Below are 20765 nucleotides of genomic sequence, written 5' to 3'. Positions count from 1 at the left end.
ATCATAATCACAAAAGTAAAATAAAACTGTTTCTTGATCGTCTGTCTCTTTAGCTCTAAATTACAATATTATTATTAAGACTTAGCCAAAAGGAAAGATTTATAAACTATGAAGAGAAAAATTTTACCTCATGCCAAATTGTCATTTCTTTAATAAGACATTAACTATTTTTTCTGAGGCCCTCCAAGTACCTACAAATCCAAAATGTGGCCCTGCCAAGGGTTTGAGTTGGAGACCACTGTCATAGCTGGCCTCTGTCCAGGTCATTTAAACCCTCTCCTGATATGCCTCTGACTTCTCACTCTACATATATACGGGAAAATTCTATATATCCAAATTGCGTGCCAGGATTTACACCTGGTTTCAGTCGGTGTAGAACCTCGCACCTATGTGGGCGGGGATCCTGATGCTAATCACTATTCTATAATGACGGGACAATCCTGGAATACCTGTGATGGAATACCGTTCAGTACCGATATTTTTTCAGCGCTGAATTTTAAGCGCTGAATTTTCCGAATCCAGCCCGTAACATCCAGATGGATTCTGAGATGTCTGTCCAGCAGATATGCATCTTATCAGCCGAAGAACATCTGGCTAATTCCCAAACTGAAATGGATAAATTCTTTTGAATTCTGACCCCCAATATTCACAACTGTGAATTCAGTCAGACAGCGAGGAGAATACCAACATTAAAAACAAAGCATTTCCTTTTATTTTCAAACCAGTGAAATATGTTTTTCAATTGTTCTCTCCGACAGGATTCATTGGTTTTCTCCAGTATCCCCGTTGCCAGCACTTTACTGGTGCCCTGTGAGTCACTGGTCCACTACAAAGAAAAATACCCACCGATTACTCTAAATACTGAGCTGAAAGAGTGAAATAAAAGAGCAGCTCAGGCAAAGCAAAGTCATCATAACCTCATCGTTCGCTGTTTGTGTCAAGGCTTGGTCCACATTTGGGGCAGCAAAAGAATGTGCTCTTGATTTCATCACACTGGCGCAGAGGGGGGGGGGGCAGACTCATAGCCACTGCTGGGAGGGGGAGTATGGCCTAATAGAGCTGCTGCCTCGGAACCCTGAGGTTGCGAGTTTGATCCCAGCCTGTTCCCTGTAACCCTGGGCAAGTCACCTAACCCTACGCTGCCCCAGGGACTGCAGTTAGTAACATACATAGTAACATAGTAGATGACGGCAGATAAAGACCCGAATGGCCCATCCAGTCTGCCCAACCTGATTCAATTTAAATTTTTTTTCTTCTTAGCTATTTCTGGGCAAGAATCCAAAGCTTTACCCGGTACTGTGCGTGGGCTCCAACTGCCGAAATCTCCGTTAAGACTTACTCCAGCCCCATCTACACCCTCCCCAGCCATTGAAGCCCTCCCCTGCCCATCCAGAGAGGGAAAATGCTTAGAGGACCTGATTACTGTTCAGTGTATTATAAAACACTTTGGGTGAATCTCTTCAATAATAAAAAAAAATATCTCTGGCTAGAAGTGGTTCTGGCTTCTACTAAGAAACTGGAGGGCTCAAACAAAGCGGAAGAAGACTTCTTCTATCTGTGAGTCATAGTGAATCTAGCACCTAGAAAACTTCAGCAAGGCAAGGCCGGCTTCCTTGCTTGGCCTGGCACAGGGAAAAGGGGTTCTCGAGGAATCCCCCCCTCTCCAGGAACACTACGAGATACTCTTGTTGGCCGAGGCGTTATGCAGCACTCCCATCATCCTTAAGGCCGTTTCTTTAATCCGGAACAAGACCCCAACGATCAGTTATTCCTAAGGGAAAAGAAACCACAGTTTTAAAATATTGTGGAATCAATATAGTCAAATACCAAAAGTCCAATAGGACAAAAAAAAAACAACACACCCCACGGGTTCGAAATCACACAAAAAAAACAGTGAGAACGGACGATGAACACTCCACATAGGATCACCGATGTAAAAAGGTCTTGTTTATTTCAATAAAGGACTTACACGAACTGCGGACCCTCGACACAGCACTGTGTTTCGGAGAATAAAAACGCCTGCGTCAGGGGCCACTAAACATATATAGACATAATAAAACCATCAAATCATGAAATATAACTCAATAAATACAAGTAATAAAGATAACAATATTGGTAAAATCGATAAGTGATACCAAAGAGACAACCAGATAAATGAAGAAAAAGTGTTGTAATCCACAGGTAACAAGTCCTTTGTTAATACAAGGCTATGTAATGAAAACATAAAATGGTACCATCAAACAATGCGTTTTAACAAAAAACACACATTAAAACGAAATGGCAGCATGACATGATATTAAACTTGAGAACATATGAATAAAACCCGAATCGTATTATATCAGTGATCCGGTGCAGAGTATTCATTGTCCGTTTCCACTGTTTTTTTGTGTACTAAATATTTTATTTTAAAAATTTAGATACCATTTCAAGCTAAACATTTTACAAAATTTACTTACGCAGTATTTAAAATGAATACATAATAAAAACGAATACATAGTTAAAAAAAAACATAAAACCAATCTTCAAGGAGATACCCTAATGTGGATAAAAAGATCATCCACGGAGGTTAGGGGCAGAGCCGGCCCGTGAATATTAAAAAAACGCGAATAATATTCAGGCCGGTTCTGCCCCTTACCTCTGCTTCCCCCCCCCCGGCTATTTTAAGCCCTGTAAGCACCCCTTAAACCTTATCTGGTGGTCTAGTGGGTTTTCGGGGCAGGAGCGATCTTCCCACGCTCCTGCCCCGTGCAGATCGCTCACAGGAAATGGCTCGAGAGACTATGGGAGCTCAAGGCAGCCATTTCCTGTGAGCGATGTGCACGGGACAGGAGCGTGGGAAGATCACTCCTGCCCCGAAAACCCGCTAGACCATCAGGTAAGGCTTAAGGGGGGCTTAAAGGGCTTAAAATAGCCCAAAAAATGTAAATGTTTTTTTTACATTACATTACATTAGGGATTTCTATTCCACTATTACCTTGCGGTTGAAGGCGGATTACAAAAGAGTTAAAGAGGGTGTTTTACAAAAAGATTTCTGGTCCTTTTTGGGGAAAAAAGAGTAGAGCAGGTTGATTTGGGAGTTCGGGGGGATTAGAGGGATGAAAGGAGGTTAGAACTTTTTCAGTGATTTTTTGAAAAGTATAGTCTTTATTTCTTTTCTGAAAGTTTTGTAATCTGGGGTCATTATCAGAAGGTTGGTGATTTGGTTGTCTATTTTTGCTGCTTGAGTGGCTAGGAGGCCATCATATAGTTTTTTCCGTTTGACTTCTTTGATTGGCGGGTGTGTGAATGGGGTGTGAGTTTTCCTATGTCTGGTTGAGGTGGTTTGGATGAGGCGGTTGTTCAAGTAGGTTGGGCTATCTCCGTTTAAAGTTTTAAATAGTAGACAGTAGAATTTGAATAGTATTCTTGCTGGAACTGGAAGCCAGTGAGAGTTGAGGTATGCCTCTGTGATGTGGTCGTGTTTCCTCAATGAGTAGATGAGTCTTAGAGCTGTGTTTTGAATTGTTTCTAGTTGTTTTGTTATTGTAGCAGGGCAGGGGAGGTAGAGGATGTTGCAGTAGTCTAGTAGACCTAGGATTAGGGATTGTACTATGAGCTGAAATTGTGTTTTCTCAAATAATTTTCTAACTTGTCTTAAGTTTCTCAAAACTGCGAATGATTTCTGTATTGATTTGCGGTTGCATGGTGCAGCATCTGTCTATTGTTATTCCTGGAAGTTTTAGGGTGGATTGTATGGGGTAGTTGATTGCGTTGATTTCTATGTTGGTTATGGTTGGGGGTCTTGTTATTTTCGAGGAGGATAAATTTTGTTTTGTCTGGGTTCAGTTTCAGTTTAAAATCGCAAATAACCGAATCCGCGGATGCTGAACCTGTGGATTCGGAGGGGGAAGTGTAGTTCATCAACTTTATCAAGAGTAACTAAAAAAAGGCATCTACAAACAGCTGCGTCTTCAGTCGTTTTTCTGAAACTCCCCTTTTCACATCAATTTCGTATCTGACCCACCGAGGAGTTCCATAACTTAACTCCTTCCCAGCAGAAGGCCATTTTACCCGTCTGCACAAGTCACTTCGTTCAAATTATTCACATATTTGAAAAGCGCTCCACCAAAGTAAGGGCCATAAAATAAAACGTGCAAATTTGTAAGCTCGGCGCTTTTGAGAAAATACTGTGCGCACTTTATAAAACCAAAAGAGAGGGGCCCTTTTTACTAAAATGTGGTAAAAATGTGGTAAAAACCTGGCTCTTCTCTAACATGTAATTTCTTTTCCCTTATTTTTCCACTCGATTTATAAACTTATGTAAACCTTTTCCTACCCTTTCTCATTTTTAAGTTCTTGTAAACCGTGCCGAGGATGTATACGTAGGAGTTTCGTCAGCCGCAAGCCTGAAGTCATTATGCCATTGTATAGATCCATGGTGAGGCCTCATCTGGAATACTGCGTACAATTCTGGAGGCCTCATTACCGCAAGGATGTACTGAGGCTTGAGTCAGTCCAGCGAATGGCCACCCGGATGGTCTCGGGACTCAAGGATCTCCCGTACGAGGAACGGCTGGATAAATTACGGCTATACTCACTCGAGGAACGCAGAGAGAGGGGAGACATGATCGAGACGTTCAAATACCTCACGGGCCGTATCGAGGTAGAAGAAGATATCTTCTTTTTCAAAGGTCCGACGGCGACAAGAGGACATCCATGGAAAATCAGGGGCGGGAAATTGCACGGCGACACCAGGAAATACTTTTTCACCGAAAGAGTGGTTGATCGCTGGAATAGACTTCCACTTCAGGTGATCGAGGCAAGCAGCGTGCCTGATTTTAAGAAGAAATGGGATTGTCACGTGGGATCTCTGCACAGAGATAAATAGGGGAGGGTCATTGGGGTGGGCAGACTAGATGGGCCGCGGCCCTTATCTACTGTCTTTTTCTATGTTTCTATGTGTCTATGAGCTCTACTTCCGTGGAGATGATGCGGTATATAAACTTAAGGTTTAGTTTAGTTTAAATGTTGGCAGCTCCCACACTTTCTCTACAAACGTTAAGGCGCTACACTGTCCCCTCTTAGCTAAGCATGAGTCCTTCACCTCCACTCCTGCCAGTGACGAGTGCTGTTCATAAAAAAAGGGACCTTTTGGGGAATTCTGACAAAGGTGCCAGAAACCCAGCATTGGACTAGATCTTTTCTCCAACATAGGTGCATAACTTAGGCCAGCTTCCTCGTCTCCCCAATCCAAACACTACTACCAAGCATTTCTATAGCGCTACTAGACATACGCAGTGCTATACATCAAAACACAGCAGACACAGTTCCTGCTCCAAAGAGCTTACTAGCTAGTCAAGGCAGGCAAACTGGACAAGAAGGTGCAACAATGCGCAGGGCTCCGGTGGGGGAATTACAGAGGGAATGATAAGGCAGACATCGGTGCTTAGAAGCTGAGTTGGAGTTTGGAATTGAAAGCGGCTTCGAAGATTCGAAGACTGCCAGAGACGGAGCTTGGCGTACCAAGCCAGACAGTTTGTTCCAAGCATACGGTGCAGTAAAGTAGAAAGGATGGAGTCTGGAGTTGATCGTAGAGGAGAAGGGTACAGAAAAGATGAACTTACCAGATTTGCAGAGTGCCTGGGGAGAGGAGTGCGGGGGAGAGATGAGAGATACTGAGGAGCTGCAGACTGAATACACTTGTAGGTCATTAAGACAAGGGTGTCAAAGGTCCTCCTCGAGGGCCGCAATCCAGTCTGGTTTTCAGGATTTCCCCAATGAATATGCATGAGATCTATTAGCATATAATGGAAGCAGTGCATGCAAATACATCTCATGCATATTCATTGGGGAAATCCTGAAAACCCGACTGGATTGCGGCCCTCGAGGAGGGACATTGACACCCTGCATTAAGAGGAGTTTGAACTTTATGCAGAAACGGATAGGAAGCCAATGAAGTGACTTGAGGAGAGGGATAATGTGGGCCATAGCATCATTGGTGGAATATGAGGCATGCAGTAGAGTTCTGAACAGATTGAAGGGGAGAGAGATGGTTTAGCACAGGGGTAGGCAATTCCGGTCCTCGAGAGCCGGAGCCAGGTCAGGTTTTCAGGATATCCACCATGAATATGTATGAGATGGATTTGCATGCACTGCCTCCTTGAGATGCAAATCTATCTCATGCATATTTATTGTGGATATCCTGAAAACCTGACCTGGCTCCGGCTCTCGAGGACCGGAATTGCCTACCCCTGGTTTAGCAGAAGGCCAGTGAGAAGCCGGTTGCAGTAGTGGAGGTGAGATATGATGAGGCTATGGATGAGGGTCTTGGCAGCATTTTCAGAAAGGAAGGGTCTAATTTTAGCGATATTGTAGAGAGAAAAACGACAGGTTTTGGCAGTCTGTTGGATATGTGCAGCAAAGGAGAGAAATGAGTCAAAGATTACCCCAAAATTATGAGCTGATGAGACATAGCGGATGAGGGTGTTGTTCACAGAAATAGTGAACGGGGGAAGAGAAGAGACAGGTTTAGGTGGAGAGATAATGAGCCAGTCTTGGCAGTGAGACATCCAGGTAGCAAGTCAGGAGAGCAGGTTGAAACCCGGGACTGAATGTCTGTCAATGTTTCAGGGGTAGAGAGATAGATCTGAGAGTCGTTGGCACAGAGGCCATACTGAAAGTACCGAGGGAGGAATTGTAGAAGGCAAAAAGCAGTGGTCCCAGGACAGAGCCCTGAGCTACACCGACTGAACCGTCTCCAGCAAATCACTACTTGCCTTCAGCGGGTGAGGATTCGGGGGGAGCGCACTCTTGCCTGCGGGAGGGGACAGCAGTGCAGAGGCATTCTGGGAGTGTAGCAGCCTGGGCGATGCAGCGTCGATGAAAGAACCGTCTTCTGTTTCTCCTCCCATCAGAGAGAGATTGCTAGACTCGGAACTGCTGAATCCACAGACGCTTCCCTCGGATGAGCCCGAGCTATCAGCTGAGGGAGAGAGAGAAAAAAAAACATGCTCACTGTTAGCAGGAAGGAGAGGTCCAAAGATGGGGGGAAGGGTTCAGTCTTTTCTTGGGCAGGTTCTATGAAAGAGTACTAGTAAAGCACTCATATTCAATCAGAATCCTGGGAAAAATATTAAACATAAGAATTGCTGCTGCTGGGTCAGACCAGTGGTACATCATGCCCAGCAGTCCGCTCACGCAGCGGCCCTCTGGTCAAAGACCAGCGCCCTAACTGAGACTAGCCCTACCGGTGCAACTGCGTCTTGAATCCCTGGAGGGTGTTTTCCCCTATAACAGACTCCGGAAGAGCGTTCCAGTTTTCTACCACTCTCTGGGTGAAGAAGAACTTCCTTATGTTTGTACGGAATCCATCCCCTTTTAACTTTAGAGAGTGCCCTCTCGTTTTCCCTACCTTGGAGAGGGTGAACAACCTGTCTTTATCTACTTTGTCTTGAATCCCTGGAGGGTGTTTTCCCTTACAACAGACTCTGGAAGAGCGTTCCAGTTTTCTACCACTCTCTGGGTGAAGAAGAACTTCCTTACATTGAATCCCTGAAGGGTGTTTCCCCCTATAACAGCCTCCGGAAGAATGTTCCAGTTTTCTACCACTCTCTGGGTGAAGAAGAACTTCCTTACATTGAATCCCTGAAGGGTGTTTCCCCCTATAACAGCCTCCGGAAGAATGTTCCAGTTTTCTACCACTCTCTGGGTGAAGAAGAACTTCCTTACATTGAATCCCTGAAGGGTGTTTCCCCCTATAACAGCTTCCGGAAGAATGTTCCAGTTTTCTACCACTCTCTGGGTGAAGAAGAACTTCCTTATGTTCGTACGGAATCTATTCCCATTTTAACGTCAGAGAGTGCCCTCTCGTTCTCCCTACCTTGGAGCAATTTATTTGACTGCGTAATGAGCAGATTGATACAGCACAGCAAGTTCAAGTTTCTGGAAATGCCTTTTCTATTTCTCACGCAAAAAATTTACATTAAAAAAAAAAAAAACCCTTAAATGAAATGATGAAAGGCTTTAGTCCAGGATAAGACTGTTCAGCTTGGAATAAAAAAGACAAATTTAAGAAGAGAAGTGTGTGGTGCCCTGGTTGGAGCTCCAGCCTCCGCACCCTGGGGTTGTGGGTTCAAATCCAGCGCTGCTCCTTGTGACCCTGGGCAAGTCACTTAATCCTCCCATTGCCCCAGGTACGTTAGATAGATTGTGAGCCCACCGGGACAGAGAGGGAAAAATGCTTGAGTACCTGATGGTAACCTTGATAGGCGGTATATAAAAACCTAATGAAAATATAATAAAAGCTGGAGTAACTGTGAGAACCTAAATGTGGCAAGGACAGGCGTAACTTTCAGAATCATATAAGTAGGAGCCCAGCACACCCTCATGCGCTTGTGTCAGGATGATGCGATAAGTGCTCGTATTATATACATTTACAAGGGGCATCTGAATGCAGCGTCTAGATTACAGAATTGCCCTCATAGGATCCACGTTAGACATTTTAAGAACTAATATTTCTAAGGGTTACAGAGTATTGTTGCTTCCAGTTGACCTATCCACTGCTGATGACTTACCCCCTCTTTCACTAAGGTTCGCAAACCGATTAGCGCACGCTAAACACTAATGCGTGCATGTTAGTCTATGGATGCGTTAGTGTTTAGCGCATGCTAATTCGGATAGTACGCGCTAATTGGTTAGTGCGCCTTAGTAAAACAGGGGGTTAGTAGATCCTGTACTATTAATACATATTTTTTTTAATTTAAAATTTTTCAATAACCTTACAACAAGCAAAACAGGTCAGCAGAGAAACATAAACAACCCCTCCCCCCCCCCCCCGTTGTCCACTAATGCCATCAAGTAGTGATCTAGTAAGGGAAGGAGGTGCCCAGTGAGCGGGCACCCATCATCACCATGCCATGCGCGCCCTGTACTCTTCCCCGCCACATGCCCTCCCCCCGACACTCTCTCATGCCATACCACCTGCGTGCATCTCCTTCACACACCTCTTTAAATCTTCACCTGCTGCTCGTGCCGGCCTTGGCTCTCCCTCTGATGTCACTTCCTGGTCCTCGCTAAGTCACTGCGCCCACATTCACACCGCATGCTATTGGAGATATGCGCGTTTTGTTACAGAATAGATTTTAGGCACATATCCAGCATGTACACACCTACCTGTACACATATGTGCATATATAATAGTGGAGCCCATTTGCTAAGCTGCGCTAAAAAAAAGTGGCTGGCTCTTCCACTAGTATCGGGCTTTCCCACGTGCTGAGACCACTTTTAACGTGGCTGTAGAACGGTCACATTTCGCATTTCCTCTATTAATGGCCACACATTCATTTCCCTATTAACACATGGTCATTAGTAAGGGAGCCCTTACCGACACACCTATTTCCTAGGCAGTATGGGCACCCGCGCTAATCGCTTTCTGCACGCCAATGCAGCTGCACTAACTGATTAGCGTAGAACACACCTATTCGCTCCCAAACATGCCCCCAGCACTAAAAATAAGTAGCTGTTTTTAGCACGTGGAATGCGTGAACCGATTCCAAAACTACTGCATGGCGCCCGAATAGGGTTAATACAACAATGAAACAATCCAACCAATCCGAAGTAAAGAAGTCAGACGACAAAACAAAAGGAAAATACTACAGAACCGATGTACAAGGTATAAAGTCTTATCTTTATTAAAGAAGATGCAATGTAGCTTTTCAAACAAATGGTCCTCTGGTATCATAACTACAGCGCGCCGGACAAAGGTGCGCTGACAATCCCGTGATGACATTTGCATGAAGGACAAATGTGCGCCGCCGTTTCCTGGGCTTTCCGTTTGCACTGTGAGTTGGGGTGTGGGTGGGTAACACCCCCAGTAAACTTACAAGTGCTTGTGCTCTCATTGGGGGGATTGGTTGGTGGGGGGAACCTCCCAGTACAGTGAAAACTCCCATTTTTTCGCTCTTTGGGAGTTTTCAGTGTAGTGGGGGGTTCCCCCCACTCCCCCCCATCAGGAACGCGAGTACATTTAAGTTTAGGGGGGGTTCCCCCCACGCCCCCTCACAGTACAAAGGGGAAGCCCTGAAAGTCAGCGTGCATCTGTCCTGCACGCAAATGTTGCCGCAGGATTGTTGGCGCACCTTTGTCCGGCACACTTTTGACGGGTCACCGGTCCTCTTGGATGAGCACACGGGATCCAACACGGTCCGTGTTTCGGGAAACACTCCTTTGTCAGGGGTCCTAAAGGGGAAAATGTATTGATGACGATGTAAGATATAAATTAATGTGGAATTTAAAATTTAAATTAATTGTGAAGTGACATGAACATCTAATATAATAAAACGGTAAGCTGCACATGCGCACTTCCTATGCGTGTGTCCGTTTTCCGTGAGCTGTAGCGACCCATAGGAAGTGCGCATGCGCGGCTTATGGTCTGGCCTCACGCGAGGCAAGACAAGTGCGCATGTGCGCCATTCCCTGCTTTCCACCTGTAGAGCGGCGGCTGCCGGCCGCTAGCACCCCCTGCCCTCTCCGTCGCCTCCCGGCTCCAGCGGCGTAGGCAGCACTATAAACACGCTGTTTCGCGCCCTTCTCTGCTGCGTCTCTGATGACATCATCGGAGACAGACACGGCAGAGGAAATCGCCAGTAGAAGGCCGCGAAGCAGCGTGTTTATAGTGCTGCCTACGCGGCTGGAGTCCCGAGGTTTGTCGGCGGTGGGAGGGTCAGGAGCAGGCTGGATCGACAACAGCAGTAAAAGAAGGGGGAGGGGCCGAACGGAGCAGGGAAGAGAAGGGAAAGGGGGAGTGGGGGAAAATGCTGCTACTGCTTCTACACAGGAAAGGGGGGGGATAGGAGGGAAATGCTGTTGCTGCTGCATAGGGAAGTGGGATGGAAATGCTGCTGCACAGGGAAATGGGGAAAAATGACAGACAGACAGCGGGAGGGAGAGAGACAGAAAGAAAGAAAGACACAGGGGCAGGGAGAGGGACAGAAAGACAGACAGGGAAAGGGGGCCAGAGAGAGAGTCAGCGGGAGAAGGAAGGGGACTGCTTTGGGGGGAGGGGTGTGCTGGGGGGAGACAGAAGGGGCCATGGAGAGATAGGGAAAGGGGGCTGCTTTGGGGGGAGGTGTGCTGGGGACAGACAGCTTTGCTATGGGGGGGGAGACAGAAGAGGGCCATGGAGAGACATTTGGGGGGAAGGTGGGTGCTGGGGGCAGACAGCTTTGCTCGGGGGGGGAGGGGGAGACAGAAGGATACAGACAGCGGCCAAGGAGAGAGAGATAAAGAAACACAGACAGACAGACACATCTATTCTAGCACCTGTTAATGTAACGGGCTTAAAGACTAGTATATATATAAAATGAGTGACATGTGGAAAAGGGTGAGTGATAAAGAAAACCAGAGTAGTGTAGGAAAAGGGGAAGAGGAAACCACTTTTAACATGGATCAGAAAGACAAGGGGAAGTGGTGAGAGTGACCCCGTGTGGATCAGAACTGAGATGGAGAACAGTGAAAAATCCATGCTATTATGGCCTAATTGAGGCAAAGTGTGAAAGAGAGGAGAAGCTCCTAATTTACATACCAAACACCGGTCCTAAAATAATAAAACGAATTAAAATAAGAAGAGACAGCAGACCAATTGAACTAGAGTAGAAACCCTAATTCAAAATTTAATCCTCACAGCAGGCAATGAGACAGGTCTGCAAAAAGGAGGGCAAGAGTGACCGGGGTTGGACCCCAAACAATGCAAACGGTAGAGCGTCTGTGGAGTGGCACCAAATTAACTGGCCCTAGAAATGCTAAAAAGAAGAACTAGTTAAAAGAAGGGGAAGAGAACCCGCGAGAAAAAAGAAGAAATGGCAGCGGGGACCGCATAATGCAAAAGGAAGCGCAACTAGAACTAAAAAGAAGAAAAGAGACGGGATTTTAGGACCGGTGTTTGAATTAGGTTCTCCTCCACATGAGGCTCTCCTCTCTTTTACACTTTCCTCCTCTTTTACTAAGGTGCGCTAACCGATTAGCGCGTGCTAATCGAATTAGCGTGCGCTAAACGCTAACGCGCTCATAGACTAACATGCATGCGTTAGCGTTTAGCGTGCGTTAATCAGTAAGCGAACCTTAGTAAAAGAGGGCCTTTGTCTTATATTAATTTTGGGCCCAAAAAAGACACTAGGTCTTATTTTCGGGGAGGTCTTATTTTTTTTTAATGTACAATGATCATCTCTTCCTTCCTCTCCTCTACCCCAATTATTCCTATTTCCTTTCTCTCCCCCACATGTGCATCATCTTTCCTCCCCTCCCTACCATCCCCCTGTGCAGCAGAACCCTTGCAGCTTCTATCCCTCCCTTCCTCCTTCCTATCCCCCTGTGCAGCATCTTTCTATCCCTCTCATCCCCCTCGCCACCGCTGCGTACCCCGCACTCCCCCGCTGATCCTTTCATCTCTTCCTCCCATCCGAACCCCAACCACGAGCCGAAATACCTGGAAACAAACAGCACTGTCGACAACACAGGCTGATTCGCAGCCTGCCCTTCTCACGTCCGGGCGTTCCTCTGATGCATCACTGATGATGTCATCAGCAACACGGCACTGAACGGCCGGGTGTGAGACGGGCAGGCCGCGATGCAGCCTGTGCTGCTGACGCTGCCATTTCGTACTAGGTATTTCAGGCTTGCAGTCGGGGTTTGGATGGGAGGGAGAGAAGGAAGGGTCGGCGGGAGGCATACGGGGGGGGGGGAAGCGCTGCTGTTGGCGACTAGGGCTTATTTTGAGGGCTAGGGCTTATATTAAGACCTACCCCAAAAATCATGCTGGGGCTTATTTTCGGGTAAACACGGTAGCATGGATTTTTCACTGTTCTCCATCTCAGTTCTGATCCTCACCTTAAATTATTCATACACAGGGTCACTCTCACCACCACTTCCCGCTGTCGTTCTGATCCATGTCAAAGGTGGTTCCCTCGTCCCCTTTTTCTTTTTTCCCCGCACTACTCTGGTTTTCTATATCACTCACCCTTTCCCACATGTCAGACTAATACACTCGTGGAACAAATACGTCCGCCTTACCTCCGCAATCCAAGACTCGCACTGGCTCCCAGAACAAGCACGCATGCGAGACAAATTCTACTGCACCCTTTACAAAGCCCTGAATGGAGACGGACCAAGCGATCTAAACAACCGCCTAAACAGGACCAACACATCCAGACCAAGGAGAACACGAGCACACTTTACCCACCCCCCAGTCAAAGGTCTATTAGTAACCCAAGCAGCAAGACTGGACCACCACCTTTCCAATCTGATGACCTCAACGCCCAATTACAAAACCTTCAGGAAAGAAATGAAAACCATGCTATTGAAGAAATTTGCCAGTTGATCTAATTAAACCTTCCCGACTCCCCGGAACCTAATGCATTTTCCAACTATCAACCTTGTAATCTCCCTGGGAATGCCCAGGCCAATTCTTTGATAGACCGCCTAGAACTGAAAGGTATTGGCGGGATAGAAGACACCAATGTAATGTAATCGGTGTCCATGTCACTTCGTACTCAGCCTGAGTAGGGTTACGAGATGTCCGGGAAAAGCTGACGATGTCCTCCTCTTAGTGGACTGTCAAGGTGCCCCGAGAGAATTCCACAACCCAGCAATTTGTCCGGGTATTCGGAAGTCCCCGAGCTCAGGGCTGCATCTGGAGAGCCTCTGTGCATGCGCAAGACATTATCACGTTGATGTCTGCGCATACGCAAAGGCCCTCCAGATGCGGTTGGCGCTGGGATCGAAAGGGGCGGAGCTGGAGGCGGAACAGGGCGGGGCCAGGTGGCCTCTTTTTTTTTTAACAAGGAAATCTGGCAACCCTACGCCCGAGTTCACCCTGCAGTACTGCTTTTGTTTTAACCTGAAGTAAGCATGCATTTGAACTATTAGTGGCATGTATACATTAATGTGTATTTTATGGAATTATCTCCATGGCAACACTCCCAATAAGCTAATTATGCACTGTCCATTATGTGCAAGAATAGGTGTACAGCAGACCCTCACTATTCACAGGGGTTAGGGGAAGAGCCGGCCCGCGAATATTGAAATATCGTGGATAACTTTCAGGACTGGTTCTAACCCACCCCCTTGGTCCCGGTCCTTCCCCAGCCCTTTCCTGGTGGTCTACAACAGGAACTCATGGCAGCCGTTTTCATGACGGCTCTGCACGGGGCAGGAGCGTAGGACGATCGATCCTGCCCCGCGCCACCACTAGACCACCAGGTAAGGTCTGGGATGCAGCGTTTCTGAAAAAAAAAAAAAATCACAAATAATTGAATCCACGGGTACTGAAACCGCAGATTTGGAGGGGGTAACTATATTTCACTTTTCACTCACTCAGGAAGACGGGCTCTTTTCTTTCGCAGTCTGGTCTTTTCTCCTCTAGGCAAATGTGAATGTAGCAGAAACACTTCCTGCTGTCCACAGCACCAGCCTGTGGGCAACCGAGGGGGCTAAGGGAACCCCGGCCTGATGAAGACGACGACTGATCACCAAGAGAGGAAGCACTGCCCGCGCTGCTTCCTGAACCAATCGGTTTTAATTGCTGGATGGGAAGGTGGCAGTCTTGGAAGGAAGGTGAAAAAGCTGCAAGTGATGGCTGCTTGGATTTACCATCTGGAAGGAAGGAAAATATTAACCAGAGCAACCTGAACTTCAGCATCAGAAATGCAATGCTAATATGAAACCGTTGTGCCATCTGGGTCCCTGATCCAAACTCTATGCTGGAATTCAAATCACTTATTACAGTTGTTTGTTTGCAGGGACAAAGTGTGGGGATACAGAGCTCTAAATTTCAGGTCATGGATCAACCTATAATGCTGGTCCTTACTAGAGAGTTGCACGGGGACAGAAATCCCACCCATCCCCGCCCGTCCCCGTCAGGATCCTCTCCATCCCCACCCGTCCCCGTCAGGATCCTCTCCATCCCCACCCGTCCCCGTCAGGATCCTCTCCGTCCCCACCCATGCCTGCAAGGAATTACCTCCATCCCCGCCCGTCCCCATAAAAAGCAGCAATTACTTCTGACAGGATCATCAATTCCACAGTTTCTTTTGTGTTTGCGCTGCTGTTTTCCTTGTGGAATCTCTTTGGTGGAACCTTTTTTTTGTTTTCTGTTCAGGTAATTAACTTATAAACCCCCTCTTTTACTAAAGCTGACGTGTCCATTATATTATATGGACGAACCCTGCTTCCAAAGCCTTCCATCCCCGTGGGAGTCCCGTGGGCCAGAGGGGGGTCCCCGTGGGAGTCCCGTGGGTTAGGGGGGATTCCCGCGGGACCCCCGCCGGACCCGCAGGATTCCCGCAATCCTTGTTCCCGTGCAGACCTCTAGTCCTTACCTCTACAGGGGACTTGGTCACAGTTATATCACAGACATGACTTATGAAATATATTTTATGTATGTATGAGATACTTTGAGATCTGCACAGCCTGGAAATCAGGGAAACAATGAAACCCCAACGTCCAGAGACAAGGAGAGTGTGGCACGGTGGCAGGAGCTTCAGTTTCAGCACCTTGAGGTTGTGGGTAGAGAATGACACGGTGAGAAAATTCATCACCGTTTCCGTCCCCGCGGATAACCGTGGGAAAGCATTCCGTGCCATTCTTTACTATCCATCTCAAACTCAGTCCTTCTACACCAGTGGCTGGGCCCGTTCATACTCTGATTCTTCCCGCTCTCCTTAACGAATGGCATAAAGATGGTTCCCCGCGGTTATCCGCGGGAACGGGAATGGTAATGAATTTTCTCACCGTGTCATTCTCTAGTTGTGGGTTCAAACCCACGCTGCTCCTTGTGACCTTGGGCAAGTTACTTAATCCTCCCATTGCCCCAGGTACATTACATAGATTGTGAGCCCACCAGGACAGACAGGGAAAAGTGCTCGAGTACCTGAATAAATTCACGTAAACCATTCTGAGCTTTCTGGGGAGAACAGTAGAGAAAACTGAATAAATAAATAGCATGAATGCAGAGAAGACAGTTTCTACAGCTCAAGACACGAGTTTTGGCAGTAGGAGCTGTATTCTTCCTTAAATTTCCTTGTAAATGTTTGATTACATATGAGAGTAATAACTATAGTTTTGTTGAGCCGTCTCAGTTGGAAAATTTTTTACAAGATAAACCCAAAGGAGATAAATTACCTAAGACAATTACAGTGGTTGAGAAGGAGTGATAAAGGAAAGAAAGGAAAATAGTTGTGCCTAATTGTCAGATTATAAATTTTAAATACCTTGTAATTATGTGATTTGTCAGGTGATGTCTCAGCCCCAATAATGAGGACTTGAAACTGGACTTATTTTTCTTGATGTAATAATTACCTTGTTTATATTAGTGTATATTCTTAGTTTTATTTGTTCTATAAATGAATAAATCTATAAATTAAAAAAAAATATATCATAAATGCAGAATGTATGGGGTTTAGTAGTTCATTTAATAAAGTGCGGAGCCCATTGACTACATTTGTTATCTCGCAATAAGGGTCATGTATTTCTCCTTTTCTTAGATTTCCTTACACATCCAGGGTGGGTGGGGGGAGGGAAATGTATTTTGAGGATTAAAATTACTTAATTATAATATTGTAATCACATCATATGTCTTATTGTATTAATAATTGGGAAGAGGGTGGGAGAAAATGATTGTTTTATGTATTACTTGTGTAGTTAAAAGTGCGTTTTATGCAGTATTTTATGTTCAACTAGCTGATGGCCCGGCGTTGCACGGGTATTTAATTATAGCAATAACACTGTAAATGGATTCAAATAAAGATACTTTATAGTGGTGAATGAAAATATTATTTTACAGCTTTATAAAAAGTACAATATTCAAATTATAATGTGAAATATTTGACAAAATGAATACAATACAACTAACACAAAACTTGATTATAAACAACATTTTTAGTTTCACCTCCAGGAGCAAGAACATATACATTATTGGGTGAACCCACCCTTCCCACGTGTGCAGGTGGGCCGCGAGACCCCCAGAACATATCACCCCAGGTAGTGAGGGATCTGCATACCAAGTTTCGTTCAAATCGGTCCCACAGCTTTTTACATTTTTTCCATTGACTTGAATGGGTGAAATCTGATTTTCTGTTTGTAGCTCCGCCCACGTGTGCAGGTGGGCTGCGAGACCCCCAGAACATATCACCCCAGGTAGTGAGGGATCTGCATACCAAGTTTCGTTCAAATCGGTCCCACAGCTTTTTACATTTTTTCCATTGACTTGAATGGGTGAAATCTGATTTTCTGTTTGTAGCTCCGCCCACGTGTGCAGGTGGGCTGCGAGACCCCCAGAACATATCACCCCAGGTAGTGAGGGATCTGCATACCAAGTTTCGTTCAAATCGGTCCCACAGCTTTTTACATTTTTTCCATTGACTTGAATGGGTGAAATCTGATTTTCTGTTTGTAGCTCTGCCCACGTGTGCAGGGGGGCTGGGAGACCCCCAGAACATATCACCCCAGGTATTGAGGGATCTGCATACCAAGTTTCGTTCAAATCGGTCCCACAGTTTTTTACATTTTTTCCATTGACTTGAATGGGTGAAATCTGATTTTCTGTTTGTAGCTCCGCCCACGTGTACAGGTGGGCCGCGAGACCCCCAGAACATATCACCCCAGGTAGTGAGGGATCTGCATACCAAGTTTCGTTCAAATCGGTCAAGCCGTTTTTGAATTAATGTGAGAATGGCATCTTTTTATATTTTTTCCATTGACATGAATGGGTGAAATGTGATTTTCTGTTTGTAGCTCCGCCCACGTGTGCAGGTGGGCCGCGAGACCCCCAGAACATATCACCCCAGGTAGTGAGGGATCTGCATACCAATTTACGTTCAAAGCGGTCCCACAGCTTTTTACATTTTTTCCATTGACTTGAATGGGTGAAATCTGATTTTCTGTTTGTAGCTCCGCCCACGTGTGCAGGTGGACTGCGAGACCCCCAGAACATATCACCCCAGGTATTGAGGGATCTGCATACCAAGTTTCGTTCAAATCGGTCCCACAGCTTTTTACATTTTTTCCATTGACTTGAATGGGTGAAATCTGATTTTCTGTTTGTAGCTCCGCCCACGTGTGCAGGTGGGTCGCGAGACCCCCAGAACATATCACCCCCGGTAGTGAGGGATCTGCATACCAAGTTTCATTCAAATCGGTCAAGCCGTTTTTGTGTGATCGCGGCACATACACACATACATACACACATACCTCCGATTTTATATATATATATATATAATATATATATATATATATATAGATTAATTAGTTGTATTGCATTGTCAACGTTTGAAAATCAATAAAGATTAAAAAAAAAAAAAAATAGCATGAAAAGTTTCTGTCTCTGGTAACCAGAGCTGGTATTGTGACATCATAATGCCTCATTCTACCAATGCCTAAGAGCCAACCTCAGCAGTGATGTCACAATGGCTTGATTGTCCTATACTTGGCTCACTTTTGCTACATTTTGATTTCTAGTGTGACACAGTGGTTAAAGCTACAGCCTCAGCACCCCGAGGTTGTGGATTCAAGTCCACGCTGCTTTTTGTGACCCTGGGCAAGTCACTTAATCCCCCCATTGCCCCAGGTTCATTAGATAGATTGAGTCCACCGGGACAGACAGGAAAAATGCCTGAACTCCCCTGGGAGAACGGTATAGAAAACTGAATAAATAAATAGTGTGAAAAGTTTCGGCCTCTGATAACCAGAGCTGGTATTGTGACATCATAATGCCTCATTCCACCAATAAGAGCCAACCTCATCAGTGATGTCACAATGGCTTCATGGTCCTATACTTGGCTCACTTTTGCTACGTTTTGATTTCTAGAGTGGCGCAGTGGTTAAAGCTACAGCCTCCGCACCCTGAGGTTGTGGGTTCAAGCCCACGCTGCTCCTTGTGACCCTGGGCAAGTCACTTAGGCCCTTGATTAGCGCGCGCTAAACGCTAATGCATGAATGTTAGCCTATGGACACGTTAGCATTTAGCATGCACTAATTCAATTAGCGTGCGCTATTCGGTTAGCGCACCTTAGTAAAAGAGGGGGTTAATCTCCTCATTGCCACAGGGACATTAGATAGATTGTGAGCCCACCAGGACAGACGGGAAAATGCTTGAGTACCTGAATAAATTCACATAAACTCCTCGGGGAGAACAGTCTAGAAAACTGAATAAATAAATAAGGGTCGGATTCTATAAAAGGTGCCACTTGGTATCAATAAGAAAACGGCACCATTTATAGAATCCCACCTAACAGTGCCTAAGCCGAGTTAGGTGTCGTTAGGCATCCCATAGCCATGCCTCCTTTTAAGCAAATGTGTCCCTAGGCGTTGGATGGCGCCTCCACTTGGGTGTCGCTAGGCGTCCTAAGAGTTCAGCGCCAAACTCTTAAACTGCTTAATTTAAATGTTTTCTTTTGATTGGCTGAAAATTGGCGTGGTCAATTGCCACGCCAACTGAAAAAAAAAAATTAAGTTTGGCGCGGGTCCTGAACGTAGGCGTCACTAGGCAGCCGTGATTAGGACGCCTAGTGACGCGTACATAAAGCGCCACTTATAGAATGTGGCCCTAAGTGCCAACAGATATCGCGCTGGCTAGCAAAGAGGTGAGATGGCTTGTTGCGGTGAGAAAAGACCTACCTTTTCCAAAATGCGCACAGTTGATGGCTCTGTCGCTAATCGCCGCCTCACTGGGCTGAATGTCTGTGAAAGGCTTACATCCAAGGCCAGCCAATGCTCTCTCCTGCCTGCGGAGCTCTGAGGAGAAACACAAAACTATAGTGACTGGTTTGGGAATGAACAATTTCCCCATAGCGAGTTTAGAGGGGGCGGGGGGAGTCGTAAGAGGGTAGTGCCTTCCCCCATGCTCTAAGTATTCATGTTTTGGGTTTTTAAAACATTTTATTTATACTTTCAAAATAAATTCACTTACTCTACAAAGGTAAATCGGAAAAACCTCAATATTATGACATAAAAAAAAGAAGATTTTTAATCATCAAATTCAAAACCACAACCAAAATTCCAAAAAACCACAATCAAAATTCCAAAAAACCACAACCAAAATTCCAAAAAACCACAACCAACAACCAAAATTCCAAAAAACCACAATCAAAATTCCAAAAAAACCACAATCAAAATTCCAAAAAACCACAATCAAAATTCCAAAAAACCACAATCAAAATTCCAAAAAATCACAATCAAAATTCCAAAAAACCACAATCAAAATTCCAAAAAACCACAATCAAAATTCCAAAAAAACCACAATCAAAATTCCAAAAAACCACAATCAAAATTCCAAAAAACCACAACCAAAATTCCAAAAAACCACAATCAAAATTCCAAAAAAACCACAATCAAAATTCCAAAAAACCACAATCAAAATTCCAAAAAACCACAATCAAAATTCCAAAAAATCACAATCAAAATTCCAAAAAACCACAATCAAAATTCCAAAAAACCACAATCAAAATTCCAAAAAACCACAATCAAAATTCCAAAAAACCACAACCAAAATTCCAAAAAAACCACAATCAAAATTCCAAAAAACCACAATCAAAATTCCAAAAAACCACAACCAAAATTCCAAAAAACACAATAATTAAAGCAGAGTCAGCAAATAACCAAGGATCCACCCAAAAACTGAAACTATCTTTCCCCTCGTTAAAAGGCGTCATCTAGGCGGGAAAATTAGGGAAATCTCTTTTCTTCCAAAATCACTGAGCTTTGGAATAACCTTCCTGCCCTGCTGCGGAATCTGGACT

At 45.3% G+C, this 20765-nt stretch overlaps 1 protein-coding gene across 4 annotated transcripts in view; it reads right to left on the bottom strand.

Annotated features, from left to right (window-relative positions):
- Positions 1 to 1285: 1285 nt before the first annotated feature.
- The window catches only part of KIAA1755 (KIAA1755 ortholog), a 102437-nt gene continuing 82957 nt past the window's right edge, over positions 1286 to 20765 (bottom strand). For 3 of the 4 annotated variants that reach the window (XM_033963640.1, XM_033963641.1, XM_033963642.1), the window contains 4 exons: positions 19645 to 19761; positions 14347 to 14625; positions 6756 to 6961; positions 1286 to 1771 (listed from right to left, as the gene is read on the bottom strand). In XM_033963640.1, the coding sequence (XP_033819531.1) occupies positions 1766 to 1771; positions 6756 to 6961; positions 14347 to 14625; positions 19645 to 19761 (608 nt within the window). In that variant the 3' untranslated portion in view covers positions 1286 to 1765. The remainder of the gene's footprint in view (positions 1772 to 6755; positions 6962 to 14346; positions 14626 to 19644; positions 19762 to 20765) is intronic. The other variant, XM_033963643.1, reaches the window with a different exon arrangement.

The sequence above is a fragment of the Geotrypetes seraphini genome, chromosome 11, assembly GCF_902459505.1.
Source record: "Geotrypetes seraphini chromosome 11, aGeoSer1.1, whole genome shotgun sequence".
In the NCBI taxonomy this organism is placed as follows: Eukaryota; Metazoa; Chordata; class Amphibia; order Gymnophiona; family Dermophiidae; genus Geotrypetes; species Geotrypetes seraphini.
The sequence above is the reverse complement of the archived record's forward strand: the minus strand, read 5'-3'. Positions and strand labels throughout refer to the sequence as shown.